The 21,905-nt window shown below is 39.3% G+C and overlaps 1 protein-coding gene across 1 annotated transcript; it reads left to right on the top strand.

Annotated features, from left to right (window-relative positions):
* The first annotated feature begins 1,518 nt into the window (after nucleotides 1–1,518).
* Nucleotides 1,519–11,104, top strand: LOC136278164 (bone morphogenetic protein 1-like). Its single transcript, XM_066161556.1, has 8 exons — nucleotides 1,519–1,598; nucleotides 4,144–4,197; nucleotides 5,328–5,756; nucleotides 6,332–6,721; nucleotides 7,189–7,575; nucleotides 8,743–9,144; nucleotides 9,796–10,203; nucleotides 10,358–11,104. Exons 1-8 carry the CDS (start codon nucleotides 1,577–1,579, stop codon nucleotides 10,657–10,659), a joined length of 2,394 nt encoding a protein of 797 aa, XP_066017653.1. The 5' UTR covers nucleotides 1,519–1,576; the 3' UTR covers nucleotides 10,660–11,104.
* Nucleotides 11,105–21,905: the final 10,801 nt, after the last annotated feature.

Raw genomic sequence — 21,905 nt, 5'->3', positions numbered from 1 at the left:
AATGTCGAACTTACTAAGATACTACGAAACAAACAAAAAGTAGCACAAAATCAAGATCCATTGGCAAAATCACTCACTCACTCACTCACTCACTCACGCACCCACTCACTAACTCTTGACGACGACATACGTGGCTTCGTCTCCAGCAGCAGCCACAACAAACAAGACGCCTGGAGGCGATTCCGTGGGATGCGTTGGCTACTGAACGTAGTATTAGAAGGAATTGTGCAGTTTCAGTAACTACCATGATTAGTCAGTTAGATCACCCGAAGAAATCACTGATTTTTTTATGGAACTGGACCTACTCATCTCTTCGTGTTTCTCATGACTTGTTTCATTCCACCGACGGGCAACGGCTGGGTAAAAACAATTTCCATTTCCGCTGAAAACGACTTGTCTCCTTTGAGGACGTAATTTGTTTAACAAAATTTAAACGAAAAAGAAGCGGTTTTTAAAACATTTGACGGTAAACTAGTAATTACCAAAGGTTAGGAAATGCGGGCGAGGACGATGTATTTTTGACTATTTGGTTAATGAAAGATTTGGGGGCCCACCGTCAGGGAGAAAATATTTGTTTTGAGGGGTTGAAATTTTAGTCCATGAGGCCACCCCCCCATGCTCCACTCGCTTTTCCCTCTGTTTTGATCAATATTAACAATAGAGTGATTTTACTAAACCTGTGAAACAGTTACCAACACAAGATCATTCCATGAGATACTAGTCCCATTGTTTTGTTTAGTTTTAGTAATATGCTGTAATCGTTGTTTCACGGTGTGGAGAAAATCACTGTAGGTTATAAAATATGCGTATTGATCCAGTCAAAATGATTGATGTAACGCAACAATTATTTATTTAATATCTTAACATGCAAAACTTAGAGATGTTATTTGAATGAATAACAATAAAATCCAAAAAATAAGGCGCTTGTTGATGTGCATAGTTTAAAATGTTACTGTATGTAAGACTGAAGGACGAACACCGCTGTCGCTCCACGCCTCTACGGGATCAAAGACAACAGTCTCAGACTATGCGCTTGTCAGGTCAAGGACGAACAATACCGACGCTCCACGCTTGAAGTAAAGGACGAACAGATACGACCCTAACTCGAAGCTTGAGGTCAAGGACTAAGGGCCTGTTTACATGGAAGTGGGGGACCCCAGGTAGGTGAGGTAACCCGCCTAGCCGTGGTCGAAAAACAAAACGCGTTTACATACAATCTTACGACCCTGGGGTGCTGGGGTGAGGTTTCTTGAGGTTGTTCATTTCCGCATCACGGAAAAACAAGCCGACGCATGGGTTATGTTCCATTTCACGATTAGGCCTTTTAACTCGCCGAAAATTTAAAGAATTCTTAAATTATTTTGAACTAAATGAACCTTGAACTAGATACACCACTCTGTTGAACGCATACGTCAGCGGCTATTTTTTTTGTGGTGGGGGGAAGGATATCTTCGCTCACCTCGCTTATCCCCCCACGGGCTGGATTGAGACCTGTAAGGATTCGTGACTAAGAATCTGTTCGGTTCGCTCGGAACCTCGTTCAAACCCCAAAGAACTTGTTTTCCACGACAAGATCATGTACCTCGTGGAAATGTTAGGTAAATTTTTCTTTAATTTGTTCCCTGCTAAGACTTATTGTTATTCCATCATGCATTGTGGTAATTTTTAGCTAGAACTATTTCGTGACTGAGGTGTTAGAATTTGACTTTTCGCACGATTACAACTTATTTTTTCACAGCTGGGTAAAATTTCCGCACAGCCCCATACTATTGTAAAACAAATCTGTTTTCCCGATGGCAATGTATTGTTTTTGTAATTGTTTTCTCTATCCAAGAACTGAATGCATAATGTAGGATGGGGCTGTGCGGAAACTTTATCTCATTATTTTACGTAAGCTGCATTTTTAGATCTTCATTAGAAAGGCTAGAAAATTTGAATTTTGATATCGAAGCCATCGTTCATCCGCATGTAACATGAGAAAACAGAACAGCACCATTTTAGTACACAGATTAGGCGGTATCCGGTCGTTCCGCCCGAGAGTCAAACCACCCGAGACCTTTCCACCCGAACTTCGAAGTCATTGCGCCTGATGTATATGTCGTCTTATCTATGAGTTGTGTAGAGTTCTTCAAAATGGTATCTTAAATAAAACTAGTGTGTTATGAGTTTTTGTAACGAAATACAACATGAATGGTTTAATATTTTTTTCTGAGTTGTATACTGACTCGGCGGTAAAATTCGTCTCGGCTACGTTCCGTTCACTGTTTGCATGACCGCCATAAAAAGCATTACATAAACAAATTTGATATCCCATTTTCAAGCCCGTGGAATCATTTCGTTTCCATGGTATGAGCATTTTCAGTGAAATATCTTACAAAACCAGACATTTTATTCAACTGACACCACAACTGACTTTTTTCCTCAAAATTTTGGCCACGATGTGTCTACACGTAACAATTATTATTCAACTGACATCACAACTGACTTTTTTCCTCAAAAATTTGGCCTCGATGTGTCTATTACGTAACAATGATTTCGCTTTTGATCGCTGACGTTCCGAAGAAGTTAAATATTTCAGCGGTTGAATGAGCAGTTGTTTTGGTAACACGGTCAACAAATATCTACAGACATTTACTAAAAGAAATTTAAAAATGGAATAACAGCTTAATCTTTGAAATTTGATGCACTGTTTGTTCGTCGGGCAGATCGAAGTCCATTCTCGGGCGGATCGACTTCGGGCGGATTGTATTTTGGTAGTACTTTTTCAGTTCATTTTCCTATACTACTTTCACCTGATTGATTAATTATTCCTAAGTTGCTATTTATTAATTTGCAGAATGTCAGTGTTTTTTTTATCCTAAGACAGCCGACTCCTCAATGGCACCTGTTGTAATACGTTACATATCAATCTTTCTTAGCACAGCGTTTTGGAAATCATTTACCCATGTCGCTTGAGACTGTTCCCAAATTTGATTCTTGACAGCTCTACCATGAATTACTATAACTATGTGATTTCCTACTAAAGTCAAACCTGTATTAGCAGTTAACCCCAGGGTATGGCTTGGTGATCACTTCATGCAGGTTGACCATTTAATACAGGTTCTACAGAATAAGGGTATTGTAAAAAAATGCCATTTTATGCCACACGTGAACATTTGATGCACGAAATTCACCCACAAATACTACTGGTGTTGATTTCTGGGGATAAACATGGACAAAATATACTTGAAAACTTGTTTTTAGTTTTATTTGAGTGGTTCTGGTTTTAGAGTTAAGGGTGATTATATGACTGCTTAATAGAGGTAATGTTTAACCCTTCAACTCCAAAGATATCATTAGTAATTCTCCTTATTGTCTGCCATACAATTCTTATGATGTCAATTCGGAAAAATCTGATATTGGATCAACTACTAATGCCCTAATTCATATTTTACTTCATTCTCATCACTTCTATGCTTGATGTTGTATAGATATTGTAAGGAGAAATTCTCTTAGTCACTCATGGGAGGTAAAGGGTTTTAGAGGTAAAAATTAAGGTCTTTGAGGAGAAAAAATTTTGGGACTTAAACTATTAACCACTTAATACAGGGTGACTGCTTAATACAGTGCTGCTTTATTCCAGTTTGACTGTATGTGTAGTATTTACATGTATACCACTATCTAGTTGATAACCTGTCTAGTTGATAACCCCAGTATATGACCAACTCCATTTTAAACCTTACTTTTGTGCATAAACAAAATAATCAAGTTATTTCCTTATTTTGCAAATAAATTTTATTGACCATCCCATTATCATGACTCGACTTTGTTGGGAACAAGATAGAATTTCCCAGCAACAAGGGCTGTATGATCAGAGTTCTGATGTTTGTTGGTTTTTTTTTTTAAGTATTGAGAGTTAAGAGTGTTAGCTATGCCCTTGTGTCCATGCTTCTCAGTCCAACTCTGTAATCAAATGAGTCTTCTTTAAAATAGATTTTAAAAAAAACACTCAGTCTGGTAAATGGGTACAAATGAAACAAAAAGTTGATTGCATTTAATATGTTCATACAGTGTTTGTTCTATCGTCTGGTAGTCAATCTAATTGCAGAGTTGTTCTCTTGTTGCTGCTGATTAAAAATTCATTTCTATTTCATACCTATTCAGGTCTGTTTTTGTTATCGTGGGAAGCAATTGAGACTACATTTGCACAAAATACTAGTAAGTGGCATTAATTAAATTCATTTGATTGTTGCATCTTATAATAAAGGTGTGATTAATAAGTGGAACTCTGGTTTCAGCACAAAAGGATACATATCAGTCAGTGATTAAAGGGGGTAAGTCTCTAAAGAAACTGTGGTGCTGGGTCGGTGGGAGAGTATAACATGGTATCGTCTGAGCTGATAACATAAATTGGCAACTGTAAAGAGTTTAAAAGCTGACATTTTGAGTGTTACCCATTCCTCAAAGGGAAGGGCTAATGCCCTGATGGAGGGCTTATGCTCAAAACGTCAGTTTTGTGACTCTTTATGGTGGCCAATTTATGTTATCTACCCCATTGATAATACTTATTACCCTACATATCAGTCAGTGCCTGAGTATCTTCATATTAAAAACAGAGAATAAATGATAAGAACAATAATGAATATAATTAAATATAAGAGAGAGTTTAATTCAAGTTTTGTTTATAGCTCACTGGTTCTGTAAAGGTGCCCTCTTCTTTACATTCTAACCTCTTATTAGATGTAGAAAGAATAAGATAAAAACAGATATCTGCTAGTCTTTCTAAAGCATAGGTGAGAAGCTCTAGACCTATTTCAATGACCAGCATCTGGTCTGCTTTGGCCTGAGTTTGTGTAGGTTTGTTATTGCTATTTTTTTACTTCTTTGGTTGTGCAGAAGGCAGTAGGTCTTTCGTGTTTATTTGTCATGGGTTGCCTGTACTTTAATTTCCACCGTGACAGTATGGTCATTTTTACTGTTGTGTCTGTTAAATAACAAATTATTATGATAAAGTTTTTGTACTGTCCTGTTGGGTTTTTTAGTTTTTCAGTTTTTGCCCCAAGCTTCTTATAGTCATTTTGTGGTATGGATTGCATGAATTGCATTGAATTTCAAAAGTATTGGACATGTATGTTTGAAGGGGAGAGGAAGAAACTGATATTGCTAATTTTTTCCTCAAGGGAAGATATAGACTCTTGTTGCTATGCAAAGGTATTGTATGGGCCCCGTATGCCTGAGTTGAAAAGACCCAATGAATACCTAAAATCTCAAGTGGATCTAATTTAAAAGGACAAAACATATTATAAAGATTAAGTTGATTACAGGAAATTTGTATGGTCTCTTCACAGCTGCAAGTCCTAACAACAGATGTTTGCCAGGGAACACTAACAACAACAACCTCAACCTAAGTGGCCTTAATGGAACGTTTGAGAGTCCAAGAGATCCTTATCACTCCCAATATTATCCGGGAATGAGCTGTGACTGGCTCATTACAGTACCAGAAGGGAACATTGTAAAACTCAGCTTCGAGCTATTCGATATGGAGTCTGTGGGTGCAGGTTTTCCTTTATGGCATTGCTATGGTGATTATGTAGAGGTACTTGAAGGGAACAGAAGTGACAGTAAGGCCAAAGGAAAGTTGTGTGGTGAGTCAAATCCAGGGATAATCCGCTCGAGAAGTCGGTACATGCTGGTGCGATTCAGATCAGATTCTTCCCACTCCCGGTATCGATATCACAAAGGATTTAAGGCTGATTTCACAGCAGAGAATAAACTAAGTAAGTCAGTAAGTGTGCAACTATGGAAATTAAGCCATTGTGGATGAAGGAGGCCAGTTTTTTTGTTTTTGTTTAGTCAACATAAGATATCTCCTCTCTTGAGTCAAGAATTTTTCTTCAAAGCACCTTATTTTTTTTATAAACGAGGTATATTTCTTGAGGGAAAATTCCTTGTATTTGCCCTATTTTCATGTTGATGGTAGGGTGGTTTTCTCCTCTCTCTAGAGAGATTTTATCACCTAAGCAGAAGTCATCATCAGAGCCAGGTGAAGTATCGTTGTCTGTTGAGTTTCATGAGTCTGGTTCTTGTGAACTGATTGGTCAATTTTGCCGTGATCTTATTGGTTGTAGGACTCAAATGGGGTTGATGTGATTGGTCAGCTTGTGCTGTCGGTAATATTTGGTCGTTCTATTGATTTTATTTGTGATGCTTTCCAGAGACTTTCATTAATAGCCGGGGTTACAGCTTTGCACTCTGAAACATTAATCAGTATTATGGAAAATGGTCCTTCTCAGGACTTCTCTCACATTGTTACTCCTGGGTGCAAACCATTCGTTGTATTTGTCCTTTTTAGTTTGTCCTTACTACGGTGAAGCACTTGCTGCTTCTATATCAGATAAGAAGACACTGACGAGTCCAGGCTATCCTCTCTTGCCTCCTGCCAGTTTGTTGCCATGGAGGTGCAGATGGATACTCAAAGTACCGGATGACCTTTCCACTGGTGGAGCATATGTATTGAAAGTTACTTTTAATCACTTCAATCTGCAAAAAGGTTTTGATAGACTCACTTTTTATGATGGTATCAATTCAGCATCAACGCGTCTTGGAAAATCATATTCCGGAACGGTCAAACCTGATGTGATTTATTCCACAGGCCGTCACATGTTTGTTGATTTTTCTGTGGAAGAAAAATGGTATTTGGAAGGAGGCAGTTTTAGTTTAAACTTTTCAGCCGTGGTCAGAGGTAACGTTATTTGGGCATTCTTGGGTTTACTCTGAAACTCAGTTGGCCTAAGGGGCCTAGGAAGGGGGGAGGGGCGAGGAGATGGGATCGTTTAAGTTCTTCTTGCGTAAGTTTGCGGAGTTTGTCTTTCCGTGGTTTGACTATTGAATCCTTACAGGTGTTGAAAATGTACTGTAAGGCTTAGGGGAAAGTCTGATGGCATTATTCACAACACCATGATCTGTGAAAAGAGTCACTTTCTTATGTTCCGCATATTTTGGTGAAGAAGAGAAACATATTATAGAAGCACTCAGCTCTTTATCAATTTTTTTCCCGGCAGGGTGGGGGGAGGGGGGGAGGGAGCAGCAAAGACCTAAGAATTAATTATACCGGAATAAGGATGTGTGAGGTTGGTAAATATCGACAAGGATTGCGAATGAATGTCTGAGATCGAGCTGCAACGTTCTTATTGATGCATTCAATTGCAGAGGAAGCCTTTGGAGCATGCCAATCGTTAGAAGGGAATGCCGAGCGTAGAAGCCTCACTGGTTCCTCTGGTACCCTCTTCTCCCCATTCTATCCTACTCCTTATCCGAAAAATGTCATTTGTATTTGGGTGATTTCCGTTCCTGCTAACAAAAGAGTGAAGCTAACATTTGATAAATTTGATCTTGATCCCGGGGAGGACAACGTGCGAATACTTGATGGACGAGAGTCGTCTAGTCAAGAGGTAGCTGTTTACCACGGATACAACTTATTTAGTAGTGAGTCAGCGGTGTACTCGACTGGGGGGTACATGTGGATAAAGTTTCAATCCACTCTGGACTCTTGGTATCATACTGGATTTAAAGCACATTTTGAGGCTGTGGAACCGCGTAAGTATATTATGATTTTATTTATCAACAGACCAATGATTTTGAAGGCGTAAAGCTTTTTCGTTAGCTTTTTCAATGTTTTTAATTTGTCGTGAAAACGTAGGAGCAAATTGGGATTTATCGCTGATCCTCGCTTGCCTGGTGCTTAGATGCGCCTTCCACATCAACTGTGGGGTTAAATAGGTAATTTCAGAGCTAGTTATTATTGGAAAATGAAAGGGGAAAAGGCTTGAAGTACCACCGATTATGACATCTCCAAGCCTTTTTGTTCCTAAAGACACTTTTGCTCAAATTGCAAATTAGGACGGTAAGGTGTTATGGATAGTGACTAAAAAAAATAAGTTTCTAGAAATTTCTAGAATGCCTAGTCACGCTGACATGCATACACGAACTTTCTACTGTCAGGCTATGGAACTTTCGAGAACAATATATTAGGTTATGAAGTTATGATGTTAGACTTCTAAAACAGTTGTTTTGTAAGCTTAGGAAATGTCCTAGAATACTTTGTAAATGTATCTACGGACTCAGTCGTTTAATATTAGTAGTTGTTCTTGTTGGGAGTGCCCGACTGTCTGGAATGCTATACCGAAAGAGATAGAGGGAGAGAGAGATACTGTGGAAGATTGTTCATTTAAAGAAGATTTGGAGGCAGCAGTGAGTGTGTGTCAGTGGTAAACTTAGATATAGTCCATAATGGGAGTAAGTTTTTTAGAAGATAACTATTGTAATACCCACAGGTGTCCCTACTTAGTAAGATCCATTACACGTTGTTTAATAAAGTAGCTGAGTTTGTAGGAGTATAGAATCTTTCTTTCGGTTAAATTATACCGTAGGAAAAAAAAACATTTAAGCTTGGTTGTCTCGAAGTTTTCCTGTGTAACTGAATTTAGTCCATGGCCCTGGACCAAGACTGTTTCTAGAGTATCTCTGTATTCCTCTTTTCAATTTGAATTTATCAAATATGTGGTGAATAACTTGAATCACTGACGACGCTGTACCACTTCATTAAAAAATGATACTTCGTTATCACCTTTGGTGTCGCCAGTCGGGCCCTAGTATTCATATAAGTATTTTAAAGCTCAAAAGGGTTTAAACTCTGTAGAGAGCCTGCCAAACACCTCCCTGAAAAATGGTAGGTTAATTTGTGTGATGCATCTTTCTTCCCAGCCGGAAGTTCCGAGCAGAGATGTTTTCCGGGCAACATTTACAACAACAACCTGAAATTTTCTGGTTACAATGGAACTCTTCAAAGCCCAGAGGGAGGAGAAGGGTATCTCTCTCACTCCAGCTGTAATTGGCTCATAGCTGTACCAGAAGGGTACTTTGTGAAACTCAGCTTTGACACCTTTCAAATGGAGGGCATCTCAGGAGGATGCGATGCAGATTATGTAGAAGTTGTCGATGGGAAGTACATCGGTGGTGATAGCGAAGGAAAAATGTGCGGTTCCCGTACCCCCGATAACATCTCCTCTACCGGTCGTTACATGATGGTTCTTTTCAGGTCTGGTCCAATTAGATCATCTTTGAGGGGATTCAAAGCAACATTTACAGCGCTTCATGAACCAACAAGTAAGTGAAAGCATTCCTGTTTCTTCGTTTTCGGGGAAATCGGTGTCTCCCCTTAAACACCTTGCCGCTCATTCGTAACATCCCTCATTTCCAATCAGCCAAAGAAATTTTATTTCAAAATATTTTAAGATTAGGTGGTAGAAAAGGCAAGTTCAAGGCAAGGGTGCAAAGCGCTCTTCATCACGACTGATTTGACAGGGTGTTGTTTGACAGTACCTCAGAGGTTATCAGCACGAGTGAAACAGAGTAAATAAAACGAAACTGTTATGTACTACCCCATCAAAATAAAGTATTTTGAATTTGGTTGTGATTCTTTTATGCTATGTAATTTCTGAATGATGACGCAAGAATCAGGTAGAGTGGTCGATAACTGACACAATTTCAACTGGTTTTGAACTTGTGATGATCCACACGTAAGGCATTCACAACTTGTTAAAGTATGTTCTAAAAATGGTATCTCATTATGCCAAGCATGGCTTTCCGATGTCTTTTAGCCGCCATCTTGCCATAAACAGTTACCTTTTTCACGTCAGATTTTGATAGGCTCGGTGGAACGGCCCCACCTGAATCTCTCCGAAGCCAATTTCCCTTCCCCTTCCCCCGTGGGATCACTTCAAGGAATTTACTTAAAATTGTTTTCTAACTCCGTAGCGAAAACTAAAGCTGTAAATTCCAGCGAGCTATGTTACCCGGATAACGTCCACAACTTTGATTTGAGGTTGACCGGATCAGAAGGGATTCTAGAGAGTCCGTTGACCTACTACCCACCGGGTTTACTTTGTGAATGGCTCATCACTGTACCCGAGGGACAAAGCGTTGAACTCATCTTCGAGAGATTTCAGTTGGATCCTGGTTGCAGAGATTATGTGGAAGTTGGAGATGGAATGTCATTGTCTGGTACATCTTTGGGAAAATACTGTGGAACTACAATTCCCGAAAACGTTCGTTCAAGTCACCGTAATCGTTACATGTGGGTTCAGTTCTACTCTGCCACGGATTATGCGGGTAGAAAACCACACAGAGGATTCAAAGCCACCTTCAAGGCCGTATCAAGTTCAGGTTGTCTACCATTGTTTTAAAAATTATAGATTGAATTTGTTGTAGCACGTCTCATGCACCGTCAACACGACTATCTTTTCAACGCCACGTGGAAACGATCCCTAGCTTCAGATAACTCTGCTTGTTTGACTTTTGTTTCTCTTTTTCTCTTTAGAGTCTCCTGCTTGGATGACAGCCATTATTGTAACTGTCATAGTGTTTGTTGCACTGATATTCCTTTCCGTTTGCTTGGCTAAACGAATTAAAAGGAGAAACAGAGAGGCAGCGGAGAGGTTTCCAATGGCTATAGTATCACGCCGTACTCTGTCTGAACCTGTTGACACCACAATCCCTCAAGTAAGTCGCGCTCCAGTTTCAACAAACGCAGATATACCACCCCCAGATTACCCATACCCATTAGAATCGCCACCACCCTACCCTGGTAAGGAACAGATTCCACAGTTTCCACCTCCATGACAGTCGTATCCATGGCAACAAAGTACACCAGCTGAAGAATCCGTTACCCATGAAAATTAGTGACGTTCGTTTGACGATTTTAATCGTGTTTTGCGCTCGCCAGATAAGTTGAAGCTCTAAAGTAAGATTAAGATTAAGCGTCAGCTGGGCAGAGAGACTTACTGGGCTCAGCTGTATAAAGGGCGGATAAAGCTATCCGACGGATAAATCGCTATCCAGCAGATAAGTGAAAGCAAAACGTATGGTTTCATCCACCGGATCGAGATTTATCCTGCGGATAGCGTTATCCGAATTTCGAACAACCGGGGCCAGCTCTATTTGGTCTATTTCTCTTTCTCGTGCTTGCATTTACTTCCTTTCGGTTCTCACCCACTTTTCCTGTGCTAATGCTTAAGGAAAAGTAAAAACAAGCACGCTATACATGTCATATCAGATCATTATCATTATCTACCTGTAATCGGTGTTTTCATACACCAGATGGGGCAATCGGCAAAGACTGCTATCTCAGCCGTTGTCTGTCCCTACGATTTCGCCGACAGTCCTGATCGGCGAATTAAAATCTCCATCGGAGACAATGGAGTTGGTTTGTCAAGCTATATCATCTAATTACAAAAGTAGTTGTAGGGACTTTGGTTATTATGAATTATAGCGTAAAAAATGCAAAACTTACCAAACGGATAAAGAGAAAATAGATTATGGTTGAAGTACAATAGCAACGACACTGACAGTTTATTTTAATTGAAGCAATCATATCAGGGATTAGATTAACTCAAACCTGAATTAAGTAACAAGTCAGAATTATTATCTCCACAGTTTCGCTTATTTTTCAATGACCATCTTTGATTTGTCCCTCAACGGATTATTTCAACAGCTGCACATACGCTACACAAGGGTGGCCATATGAAAAAGGCCTAAATTGAATTTTCATCGCCTCTTCTGTTCCTTAACTTAAAGTGTGACAGAGGGTTCTTACAGAAAACAAAGAGATTGTGACATTAGGCCATTCTTGTTGACTTAACTTGATTCAGTTGTGCTTTGACAACAGTTGTTGCTTACATGGTAGTATTAGTTTTAATCTGCTTTAGAAATAAAGAGAAACACAAGGGGCCGGTTATTTACACGAGGTCTGACCCAAACCGCTGTTTTACGCAATCAGAGGGCCTTTCGTAATCTCTGTGGTAGGGCTGTTTTTATTAAATAAATGCCCTTCATTGCTAGCTCTCGGCCCTCTTGACACTGTTCACAAACCAAATGTTCAGATAAAAGATTCAACTTAATTCAAGATAGTTTAGAACGCGGTTTTGTTAAACCTCGGTTAAACTTTGTTGAAACTGAATAACCGGCCCGAAGAGTTGTAACCACCAGCTTCCTTCACTGTTTCCGATGCAAATATTCGGGTATAGCGAGTTCTTTAGTTGAAAAAGACATATTCTTAAACATAATAAAAACTAGCGATGAAAAGGAAAGACGTTTCGACCTCTCCGATTTCCTTTATTAGGGTCTATTAAAATATGACAAGTTATGTTTACGAACAATTGTCGTGTAAATATAATGCTATTAAAAACAGATGAGAATGCAACAGGCATTACGGTTTGTTAAAATTGTATAATTACAACTAATCAAAATATTTAAAAGGTACAAGAATAGTGAAATATAATTTTGCGGTGCTTGAGCTACACTGTTTGTTTAGCGGTGGTTAAAAAGCATGGCTAAACTGCTGAATACCCTGCCACTCATTTACATGTCATTGAATAAGAATAGCATCCATTGTGTTATGCCTCGTTCTTGAAGCCTCGCGACACATGTAAATGAGGTGGACCAAAGTGGCAGGGTATTCTGCAGTTACTCCAAAAGCATTTCAAAAATAAGACAGACAAGGTTGTTCTCGCACTTTCTTAAAATGTTCAAACCTCGCTTGATGTTCCCCGGCTCCATGCCATGTCGTTCTCTGAGCTGGTCTCCAATCACCGACCCTTTGTGTTCCTGAATAATTTGGCATGAGTATTTGACAAAGCCAGCTTCATATGCATCACACAGGTCACATCAACCTGTTGCTGACTCACAAGGGGTGGCAGCGGAAAATTTTCCCCAAAATGGAAAAGTACGCAAATGAGTGAAACTTTGAATGCACGGTTGGGCATTGTTTTCAACAGCGCCCGTTAAAAATATTTACGATAAGCTAATAACGGTACGGTGCCCGTCGGCAACTGTTTCTGAATATTTCCAGACCTTTTCTCAGTTGCGCTACCCGGAAAAACTTGTGCAATCTACCATTCATCATTTTATTGATATAATGATATCAGATGCATCTCGTGCTCAAGCGACTGAGAAGTAAGAAGTTCCCAGAATCGTGTTTTCCCTACAAGGAACGTTGAGAAGTCGGCAAACTCGGAAAGAAGACGACTTGTAGATCTCAATTGCAAGATGAACACAGAAATCAGCCCGGTTAAGACAAGTCGAAACTGAGATAAAGAACGAGATCAGATTGAAGGAAGAGGAACCGCTCTTTGTGTGTCAGCAATCTGTTGTTTATTTTTCTTTTTTCATGCGTGATCTGTATGATGCACTTTATTTTCGGATACACATGACAGTACTTAAATCAACACATTGAGGATCACAAACGGGATCGGCGATCGGAGACCATCTCATAAAGGAGAATGACATGGAACCGGACGACTGACATCTCACGGAGTTTGAACATCCTAGGAAATTGCCAAAACAAACTTGAGTGTCTTATTTTTGATATGCTTTTTACCAAAGAACTGAAACTACTGCTAAACAAACAATGTAACTCAATCCGTGCGAAGTTATCATTTTAGACTATTCTTTAAACTTTAAGAGCCGGTTACTGAATGACACTAGTTCTAAGCCAAACGGCGGTTTTACGTGACAAGTGGGCCTTAAATATTCTCTAGAAGAGAGTTGTTTTTATTAAATAATGTTGAATAATAATTTAGCTTTCGACCCTCGCCTAAAAGAGTCAGCCAAATTCAAGATAGGTTAGATTGCAGTTTTGTCAAACAATGGCCAAACTTTGTTCAAATAACCGGCCCAAAGATTTCAATCGTTTGCAATTAATATACGATTTGACACATAGTTATGTTTGTTACGCTCTTATTCGTTTTGAAACTATTTGATTTTTCTGCTAATTTTTTATAATTTTGCATTTAACTTTGAATTTTCTTAGGTTTGACGAAAGAAAAGGGGAATGACATCTTTGTTGTAATTGAAAAAGTGAAATGTGCAAAATATAGCTTCAATCTAACCTATAATCAAGAAAGTGCCAAACTCTCTCTTTTAAATACATTCACTTCCCTTTTGTGTTCGTTTTATGCGTTTGTTTGTTTGTTTGTTTGGTTTTTTTTTTTTGCAATCTTTAAAGATCATGCGCCCATAACCAGTTTGTTTTTCCAGCTCGAGGAAACATCCCTGGGCATCCATCTATTTTTGAATTCTTGTTTACCCATTTCATACCGCGCTAGCATATGGTCACATGATGAATGAGTTACCGGCATATCTATTCCGGGGGGGAGGGTGTCATGATGCTAGACACTTGGAATCTTCGGCTCGCTGTCTAAAGTTACGATGTCGCGTCCTGTATTTGCTGCAAAGAAGCCTAGGGCACGGTTTTTCAAAAACCAGTATGGTAAATTCGTTAATTACTCTTGAAGTTTATCCAGAATTTTGCTTATAGTTTGTTATAATTTGGCGATTCATATCTTAAAGAGAACAACGTTTGTCTAGAAAATAGCGACATTAACCTCCTAGTATCATTAACAAACTATCCAAAGCCCTGGTGTTTCGAAATTAATAACCCTGGTTAGTCCACAAAGTTACAATGTTGTGCGTCCAAGTTATGTTGGATGAGTTTTTTTTGTTTCAGTCTTACACTTTTACGCATATGTGACAATATTAAATCGTTTGGTTGGAGCTGTAGTGAACCTGACCCAAGCAAATTCTCGCTTTCAAAGATCTTGACACGTCTCAACACAAAAAAGCAATACAAACTTAGACTATTTTACTTTTAACCAGTCAATAAAGTTGAAGTTCTCACTGTATCGAGCAATATGAGTTTGCTTCACGTGGATCGCACATTGTACTCCTTCCCCACCTACCCACTATCACCTATTCTCACCCCTCACCCCCTAAGTTACACCCCCGTAAAAGAGAGTGAAGAGTTGCCTTCAATCGGATCCTTGTGTTTGCGCAAAGATTTCTGGGATCGTCACAAGGCAAACGTTGCAACTCGCTGGAAAGATGTCTGTGAAAGGTTGTTTTGACGTCCAAAAAAACAATTTTGGAGAGAGATTATTGCTTTTTGTCAGTAATGGATTTGGGTGATGTTGATACAAGGAAAGCGTAAGTTTTTGTTTCAACAACCATGAAATATGATAAGTAAAATTTACCGATTAACTTTTCTCCATGCCCAAGTTTTATTGTGAAATTGACATCGCGTAATGGTCTCGAAATTTAGAAATATTAGCTATAAATCGCCACGAAATAACTCAACAAAACCTTTTCCTCCTGGCTTGGTAATATAAAAGAGTGCTACAACTGCTCCCGGTCTTGTTCACTGCCTTATTTAAACTAATGGACAAATCATAACCCTTCACAATATCGATAATGTACTCTCCTGTATGATTATGGAGAAAGGCAAACACTTGCTAATGGCATATTGAGTCGGCTAAAAAAAATCAGTTGTTCTTCGGTTTGTTGATAGCCTTTATAAGCGAGACAAAAGTATTCCAACTAAGGGGGTAATGATAGAAAAGCTAGCAAATTCTTCAGCCGATCGCACTTCATTAGAAGTCATATCTAAAAGATACAACTAAATTCTTGAATGGTACAGACAAACACACGATTCAACAAGAGGACTCCTGTAATATTTAATAATTCTGAAACACAAAGATAACTACAATTTTATATGATTCGCGACGACATTCCGATCATACTTGAGGCGTGGTGTTACAATATGAAAGTTACGAAATGAAACAGAAACTAAAGTAAGACAGAAATCTACAATTAGAAATCAGAAACCGGGAAGAAAAATACAAATAATATAAAGCTATTGTACCTGAAGGGTAGATCCTCGTGCATGAAATAAAGTTAAATCAAAATTACCATGGGTACGCATGTCAATTTGGAAATAGCGAAGATATGACTTAAAATCAAATGCGAGCGAGTTATGTAGTGAAACTGAAATGCGAGCGTGTTTGATCAGCAGTCTTGCCTATTTCAAAAAGTTTCACAAATATGCCACAAGCTGTGGGCATAAACATTGTATGCCCTTCCCCCTCCCCACTCCACCCTAATGATAACATACAATAAAACCGTGTGTGTCTATCAACACTTGGCAACTGCACGTATTACGGAGTCATTGAGGACAGTCAACCCCAATTTACACAGGAGCATGAATTAAGCCGTTTATAAAACAAATAAATATTTTTTTGATGTCTCTGAGGTCGTGTGACTCGTACCTTGAGCTAAATTATGATCCCGCCCATACCCATCCTATTCCCTATTCCGCCTTCGAAACGGAGCATATCTCGGTCTCGCCTTCTTATTTTCATCCTGCATCTTACGTTTGAAATTTCTCATATCGCACATCTTGCCTCGATTTTAAGCCTCATCCCGCATACCGCTAAATCTATGTTGGAACCCTCTGCGTCATCCGCCGCCCTTTGAACTACTGATCACAGTTGTTGAGACACGATTCCATAAATTCTGTGGCTCTAGATAAAATAATAGATAGAAAAACTTGAACCAAATGACGTTACAGAGCAAGAGACATCGTGGCCGACTATAAATAATAGCGTGTTCTCTATAACCACTGCGAATCTAACTGACTAGATTTATGTGGCATTAATTCCTAGAGGCGGAATGAAAGATATCAAATTGTCACCGGAAAGAGGGGTTGGGCAAAGTGGAAGCTAAACATTTCCTGCGTTGTTAATCACTTGGTTTATATTTGTTTCAGAGCGCTTTAGAATGATCAGTTCAAGAATGTTTCGCATTCATCTCGTCATTGGGTGTTTTAATGTGCTGTGTTCTGGACAAGACATTCCTCAAGGTAACTATCCTAGGTGGTGCAGGTCATGTCAACTTTCGCGTCGAACCGAAACCGCCAATTTCTTTCCTTTCGCCTGATTATTTGCTCCTGAGTCTCCTGGATCATGATCAAACGACATCCGAACCATATTACATACTAGTTCTGATCAAAATGTATCGACCTATGTTCGGTTCGTTTTCTCTCAAAGTATTGGAGATTTGCAAATAGTTACTACAGTGATTAAAGGACCACTAAGACTACAATGTTTCCCTAAGCAACGGAGGGAAAAACTTTTAAATCACGCGCTTCTCCAAGTTGCTTTGATATGTCTTAGAACCGTAGGCTTAAAGAAGTACAGTTTCACTAACATAGCGAGTAAAGCTCTATGCCAACGGGTGTATAAGTGGGTAAGAAAGAAACACTACTTCAAAGTGCACTCACGAACCGTGCCGGAAACTGTAAAGTTGGTTCGGAAGGCGAGGATTGCTGGTTCGATTGCTTGGTAAGATACCTTGTTTTTTTCTTCGAAAATTCCTTTTTACCTATTTTTTTCTTTTTTTTGTTTTTCTTCCAAACGATATAATGAACTAGACTTTTAAAACATATTACGCGATGGTGCGATTTCGTGTAATAGCCTTAGGCCTCCAATCGCGCTAGATGGCGAACACACAATTCGGAGAAAATCGGACTGTAAACTTTGACTTTGTTCAATTTTGCTTGTTAGAACCACCGACTCTTATAACTAATCACAGAGAAACGCTTGCCGACCTAACGATAACTGGCCAGGGTATCCAAAACTTCAAAAACGGGCTTGCACCCACTTTCATCAACAAAATTCCAAATTTAGTGAAATAGAAGCCGAACAAGGTCAAATTACAGCCACCTAAAATGTCCATACCTGTGGCCAAAAAAGGAAGTGGCGAGGGTCCTTAAAACATTTATTTGTGATTCAAAATTTCCTTTTTAATGTTATCGTTTTTTTCGCCTCTTCCAGTGTCAGGGAGTGAGTCACTGATAAAATGGCGTCTCTAATAAATATATCAAACCCGGTAGGGTCAGGAAACAGGAAATCGCTGATCGTCAGGGGTTTTCCCCGACATATTAAGCTGAAAATGAAATTGTCGCCGAAAATCCCTGATTGCACGCTGGAAATTGTATCTTTCAATCATTGCCTTAGATCACTTTGATCAGATTTGTTATAGAGCTTTTTGGAATTACCAATTTTAGGATATCGGCGAATTTATTTCGTCGTTAGAAGTTTCATTAGCTTTCATTTTGCTGAGTTTTGTTTACCGCAGTACTGTTTCATATATATTATACGTTTATACAAATAGTAATATTGTTATTGAAGTAGCGTGTTACATTTGTTCATTTCAATTCTTATAGCGCCGTAATTACAGGCGTTGTTCACGTATTTTGTTTTTATCCCAAAATTGACTGAAGCAAACGACCGGTTGTAAATGTGTTTCGGAATAAAATGTTAACCTTTCAGAAGAATTGGCCAAAATTTTAACCGTTGGCTGTAAAAGCCATCACTCCATTGGTACCCACTGCACTGTTTGTAAAACAACCATAAATTAGCCACCACTGCACAAACTGTTTTTAAACACTTTCCGGGTGCTTCACTTCCTCTTTACCATTATTAAAAATGGCCTAAGGGTTTATGTTAACATATCACGCGGCGTGCTTCAATAATTTGTCAGTTTGCTTGTGGGAAACAACAGCCAAGAATCTGCAGACCAACCAAACGCGTGCATGTTTCCGTAAATGGGCACACGATCAAAGGCCCTACGTAGAAATAGACAAAGAGAGATGCTTAATTTTAAGGCTGCTCGTGGGGTTAATAAGAATTTTGTCTTTCACTAACGTGGTTTCAGAAACAAAAGAACAACCGGAATAATGAAAAAAAAGAGGGCAATCAGTCAAACGCTCCGTATTTTCCTTTCTTTTCTGATTAGCGACCACACGAATGCTACCCTTGGTTAGTTTTCGAATAGAGTTGCAGAACACATTGCATACATATATAGATATAATTATGTTAATTTTATTCTTATCTTAAAATTATCTTATCTTGACGCGAAAGAAACCCAAAACCCAAGCAGGCGACAGGGAATAATTCGACAAAGCCACTATATTGCTTTTAATTCAAATTATTGAAGAATGAAACAAACTTGCTCTTTACTGACCAAGCTAATGACCCTATACACTGGCAAAGCAAAATCGTACCGGCCTATCCAACTTCTTGCATGCAACATTCCCCGCTCAGTTATTATAGATTTAACTGCAAAATATCCAAAAGAAAAAAATCAAACTAGCGCCGAATTATACCATTCAGCCTTTTCCCACAAAAACAGAACTCCTGGTACCCTTTTGCAATCCATTAAGCCATTCATATTAGGCAAATCATATGATAATATCATTAATCCAAACAACAAAACGTTTAAAAAGAAAAGTATATATAAAAGGTACTCTCTTTATTTATCAGACTTCTCCGGCTCCATTATATTTTGGTAACTCTTCTGTCTTTCATTTTACTTTCTTTTTAAAGATTGTTTTTCACCTTTGGGAATGGAAGATGGAGGTATCAGGGATATAGATATTCGTGCTACGTCTTCTTTGAATGCAAGTGCTAGTGCTATTCATGGTAGACTGAATCATACAGGAGGCTATGGGGGGTGGTGCCCTGATCAGCAGCTGTATTATAATGATACATGTCCTATCCATAAGGAGTTTATTCAAGTCGAATTTCCCAGGCCCTTTCGAATTAAAGGCATAATAACACAGCCCCGCGCTCGAGGTGTGGAAGGGATTCGGAAGTTCTTGGTTTCGTACAGACAAGATCAAGAAAACAATGAAGCTTGGTTGCTTGTTTGGTTGTATGATGGAAGATCATACAAGCCTAGGGTAAGTCATTTCAAGGACCTTCATAAGGATGTTTTTTTACGAGCAGCCTTAGCTCGCTAATCAATAACGATTCTTCTATTCATCGACGCTCTTAAAGAACGATACTATTTCGCAACGGTCAAATTGCAGAGATTGCACGGAAATTAACCTCTAAGATTGATGGAGTTCCTTCAGTCTTTAGTTGGAGTGGATATCCCAAGTTATGCTATTGCCACGGATATCAAACTGTTTTCTCATTCAGGATCGGAGTCGGTGATCTCTCCTTGTGTTCGAAATTTTAGCGTGAGAGCGACCAGGGGCGCTTTCCATTCGACCAAAATTTTCGAGATTTCCGGTCTGAAATCGAATGGAACGGGAAAAGCTCCGGGATAAGTTTTCGAAAAGTTAGGAAAACGTTTTGAGTGTGCCCTCTTGGATGGAATTTCCGGAATTATCGAAACCAAAGTGTGTGTTCCATCCGCGACAGATGTTGGGTGTAGTCTTTCTGCCGAACCTGAATTCACGTGGATACATGGGAACAATAACAACTCGCACGTTTCCCTAGTCATCCGCAGGTGGTTTTCGAACTTCACCAGGAAATAGACAGGAATTGTAACTTCGAAGAACCCATCGACGCGACTATGCACAAACTATTTGCATAGTAACCAGATACTTCACATAGGTGGCTTCCGACTGATCAACCAAAGAGGTGTGAATTAGTCGAACGGATGCGTCTTTTGCCGGAGGCGTCAATCTTAACCTTTGGCATTTCAAAACTCACGTTCAACTTAAAAACTTCTTTTCAGAGTACCCTTGTAAACACTAGTTGAAATGGATTCACACCGAAATACGGGTATTCTAAGCACCCAAGCATCTCCATTGTTTGAACCTTTGGCATTTCAAAACTCGCGTTCAACCTAAAAACTTCTTTTCCGAGTACCCTCGTGTAAGCACCAGGTGAAATGGATTCACAATGAAATACGGGTATTCTAAGCACCCAAACATCTCGATTGTTTCAGGTAATAAACCTTTGGCATTTCAAAACTCGCGTTCAACTAAAAAACTTATTTTCAGAGTACCCTTGTGAACACCAGGTGAAACGGATTCACACCGAAATACGGGTATTCTAAGCACCCAAGCATCTTGGTTGTTTACGGGTAGCGAAATGCGGCATTCCAAGCAGCGAGATTTATCGCGCGTCATCTTATGGCTCCAGACAGAAATCATCAGGCACACAACCATACCTTAACGCCAAATTGGTCAGGCCGGCGAATAGAATTTCTTTCTCGCGAAGTAATACACAATTAAGACCTTACATTCAAGAAAGAACGATAACCCCTTTTTGCCGATAACTCAGAATACACTCATACCTGCGCACGGAAATTTGGCGGGATTAAGTTCCAGCGCTTACCTGATGTCTGGGACGTAACTGATTTGAAATTTCATACTTAAAGAGCTCCTTAGTATAGACGCAAGAAATGTGGTATCAAAATATCAACCTAATCGTTTCAAGCGTTAAATGATACTCCTGTATCTCCAGAACATAGTGCAGTCAAAATCTCTCTCGAAAACAAGGTCCTCGCCTCGCGGCCCACCGGCCTCATGCTGACTCAGAGTCAAAGGTGTTATCAGAGTGGAATATTGGTAAGCTGAAACAATTTAACTTTGGTATTGTCGTGGCAGAACAGACAATCGCTTTTTGTGTCACAAACCAATAAATCTGTAGATACAACAACTTTTGCTTGATAGTCATATCACGCGGTCTAAACAGGCTATCCTCAAATGTCACAACACGTTAAGGCTTAGCTAAGCCGTTCTTGTCACTGAATCATTCTTCAATTGTGGAAATTACCATTCATGCTATGATAACGTAATTATTTCCAAAGAGAAAATTATGCGAAGGAGTCCTAAATTTACGTAGCACTCCTAACGAGCAAGGCGCACGGATACATGCGCCTGTTGATATTTACGGTGGCTTCATAGGATTTTCGGTGAACGTTAGTGCGCGCGCCAGCGTATTGTTTTTCTAGACAATTTTTCACGTTTGCGCTTTTCTATGTTATTAAAAGCTATCAAAAGGCGATGAGCAAGGTTCGGACTATCAATCGTTGGCCGTAGTAAATGTTAAGAAAATTATTTTCGCTATTAAGCTAAGGCTCCACGAAGGGAGGCGCTCGCCAGTGATAATTTGGCTTTACCTTTGATTTTCTTCAATTATCTCCGGTGAAATATCTCATAATTTTCACATGTTGTGAAAATTGCCCTGCCGATCATTTAAAAGCCGCAAGAAATAGAAGATACAAAGTGAGTTTTC

This window comes from Pocillopora verrucosa, chromosome 14, assembly GCF_036669915.1.
Source record: "Pocillopora verrucosa isolate sample1 chromosome 14, ASM3666991v2, whole genome shotgun sequence".
Classification (NCBI taxonomy): Eukaryota; Metazoa; Cnidaria; class Anthozoa; order Scleractinia; family Pocilloporidae; genus Pocillopora; species Pocillopora verrucosa.
The sequence above is the reverse complement of the archived record's forward strand: the minus strand, read 5'-3'. Positions and strand labels throughout refer to the sequence as shown.

What these genes read in the sequence shown, in the direction of transcription:
- LOC136278164 (XM_066161556.1), top strand. Translation starts at nt 1,577, where the DNA reads ATGTACCTCGTGGAAATGTTAG. An exon ending in TTTTGAGGCTGTGGAACCGC is followed by an intron (nt 7,576 to 8,742) that starts GTAAGTATATTA and finishes CTTTCTTCCCAG; the next exon opens with CCGGAAGTTCCGAGCAGAGA. An exon ending in AGCGCTTCATGAACCAACAA is followed by an intron (nt 9,145 to 9,795) that starts GTAAGTGAAAGC and finishes CTAACTCCGTAG; the next exon opens with CGAAAACTAAAGCTGTAAAT.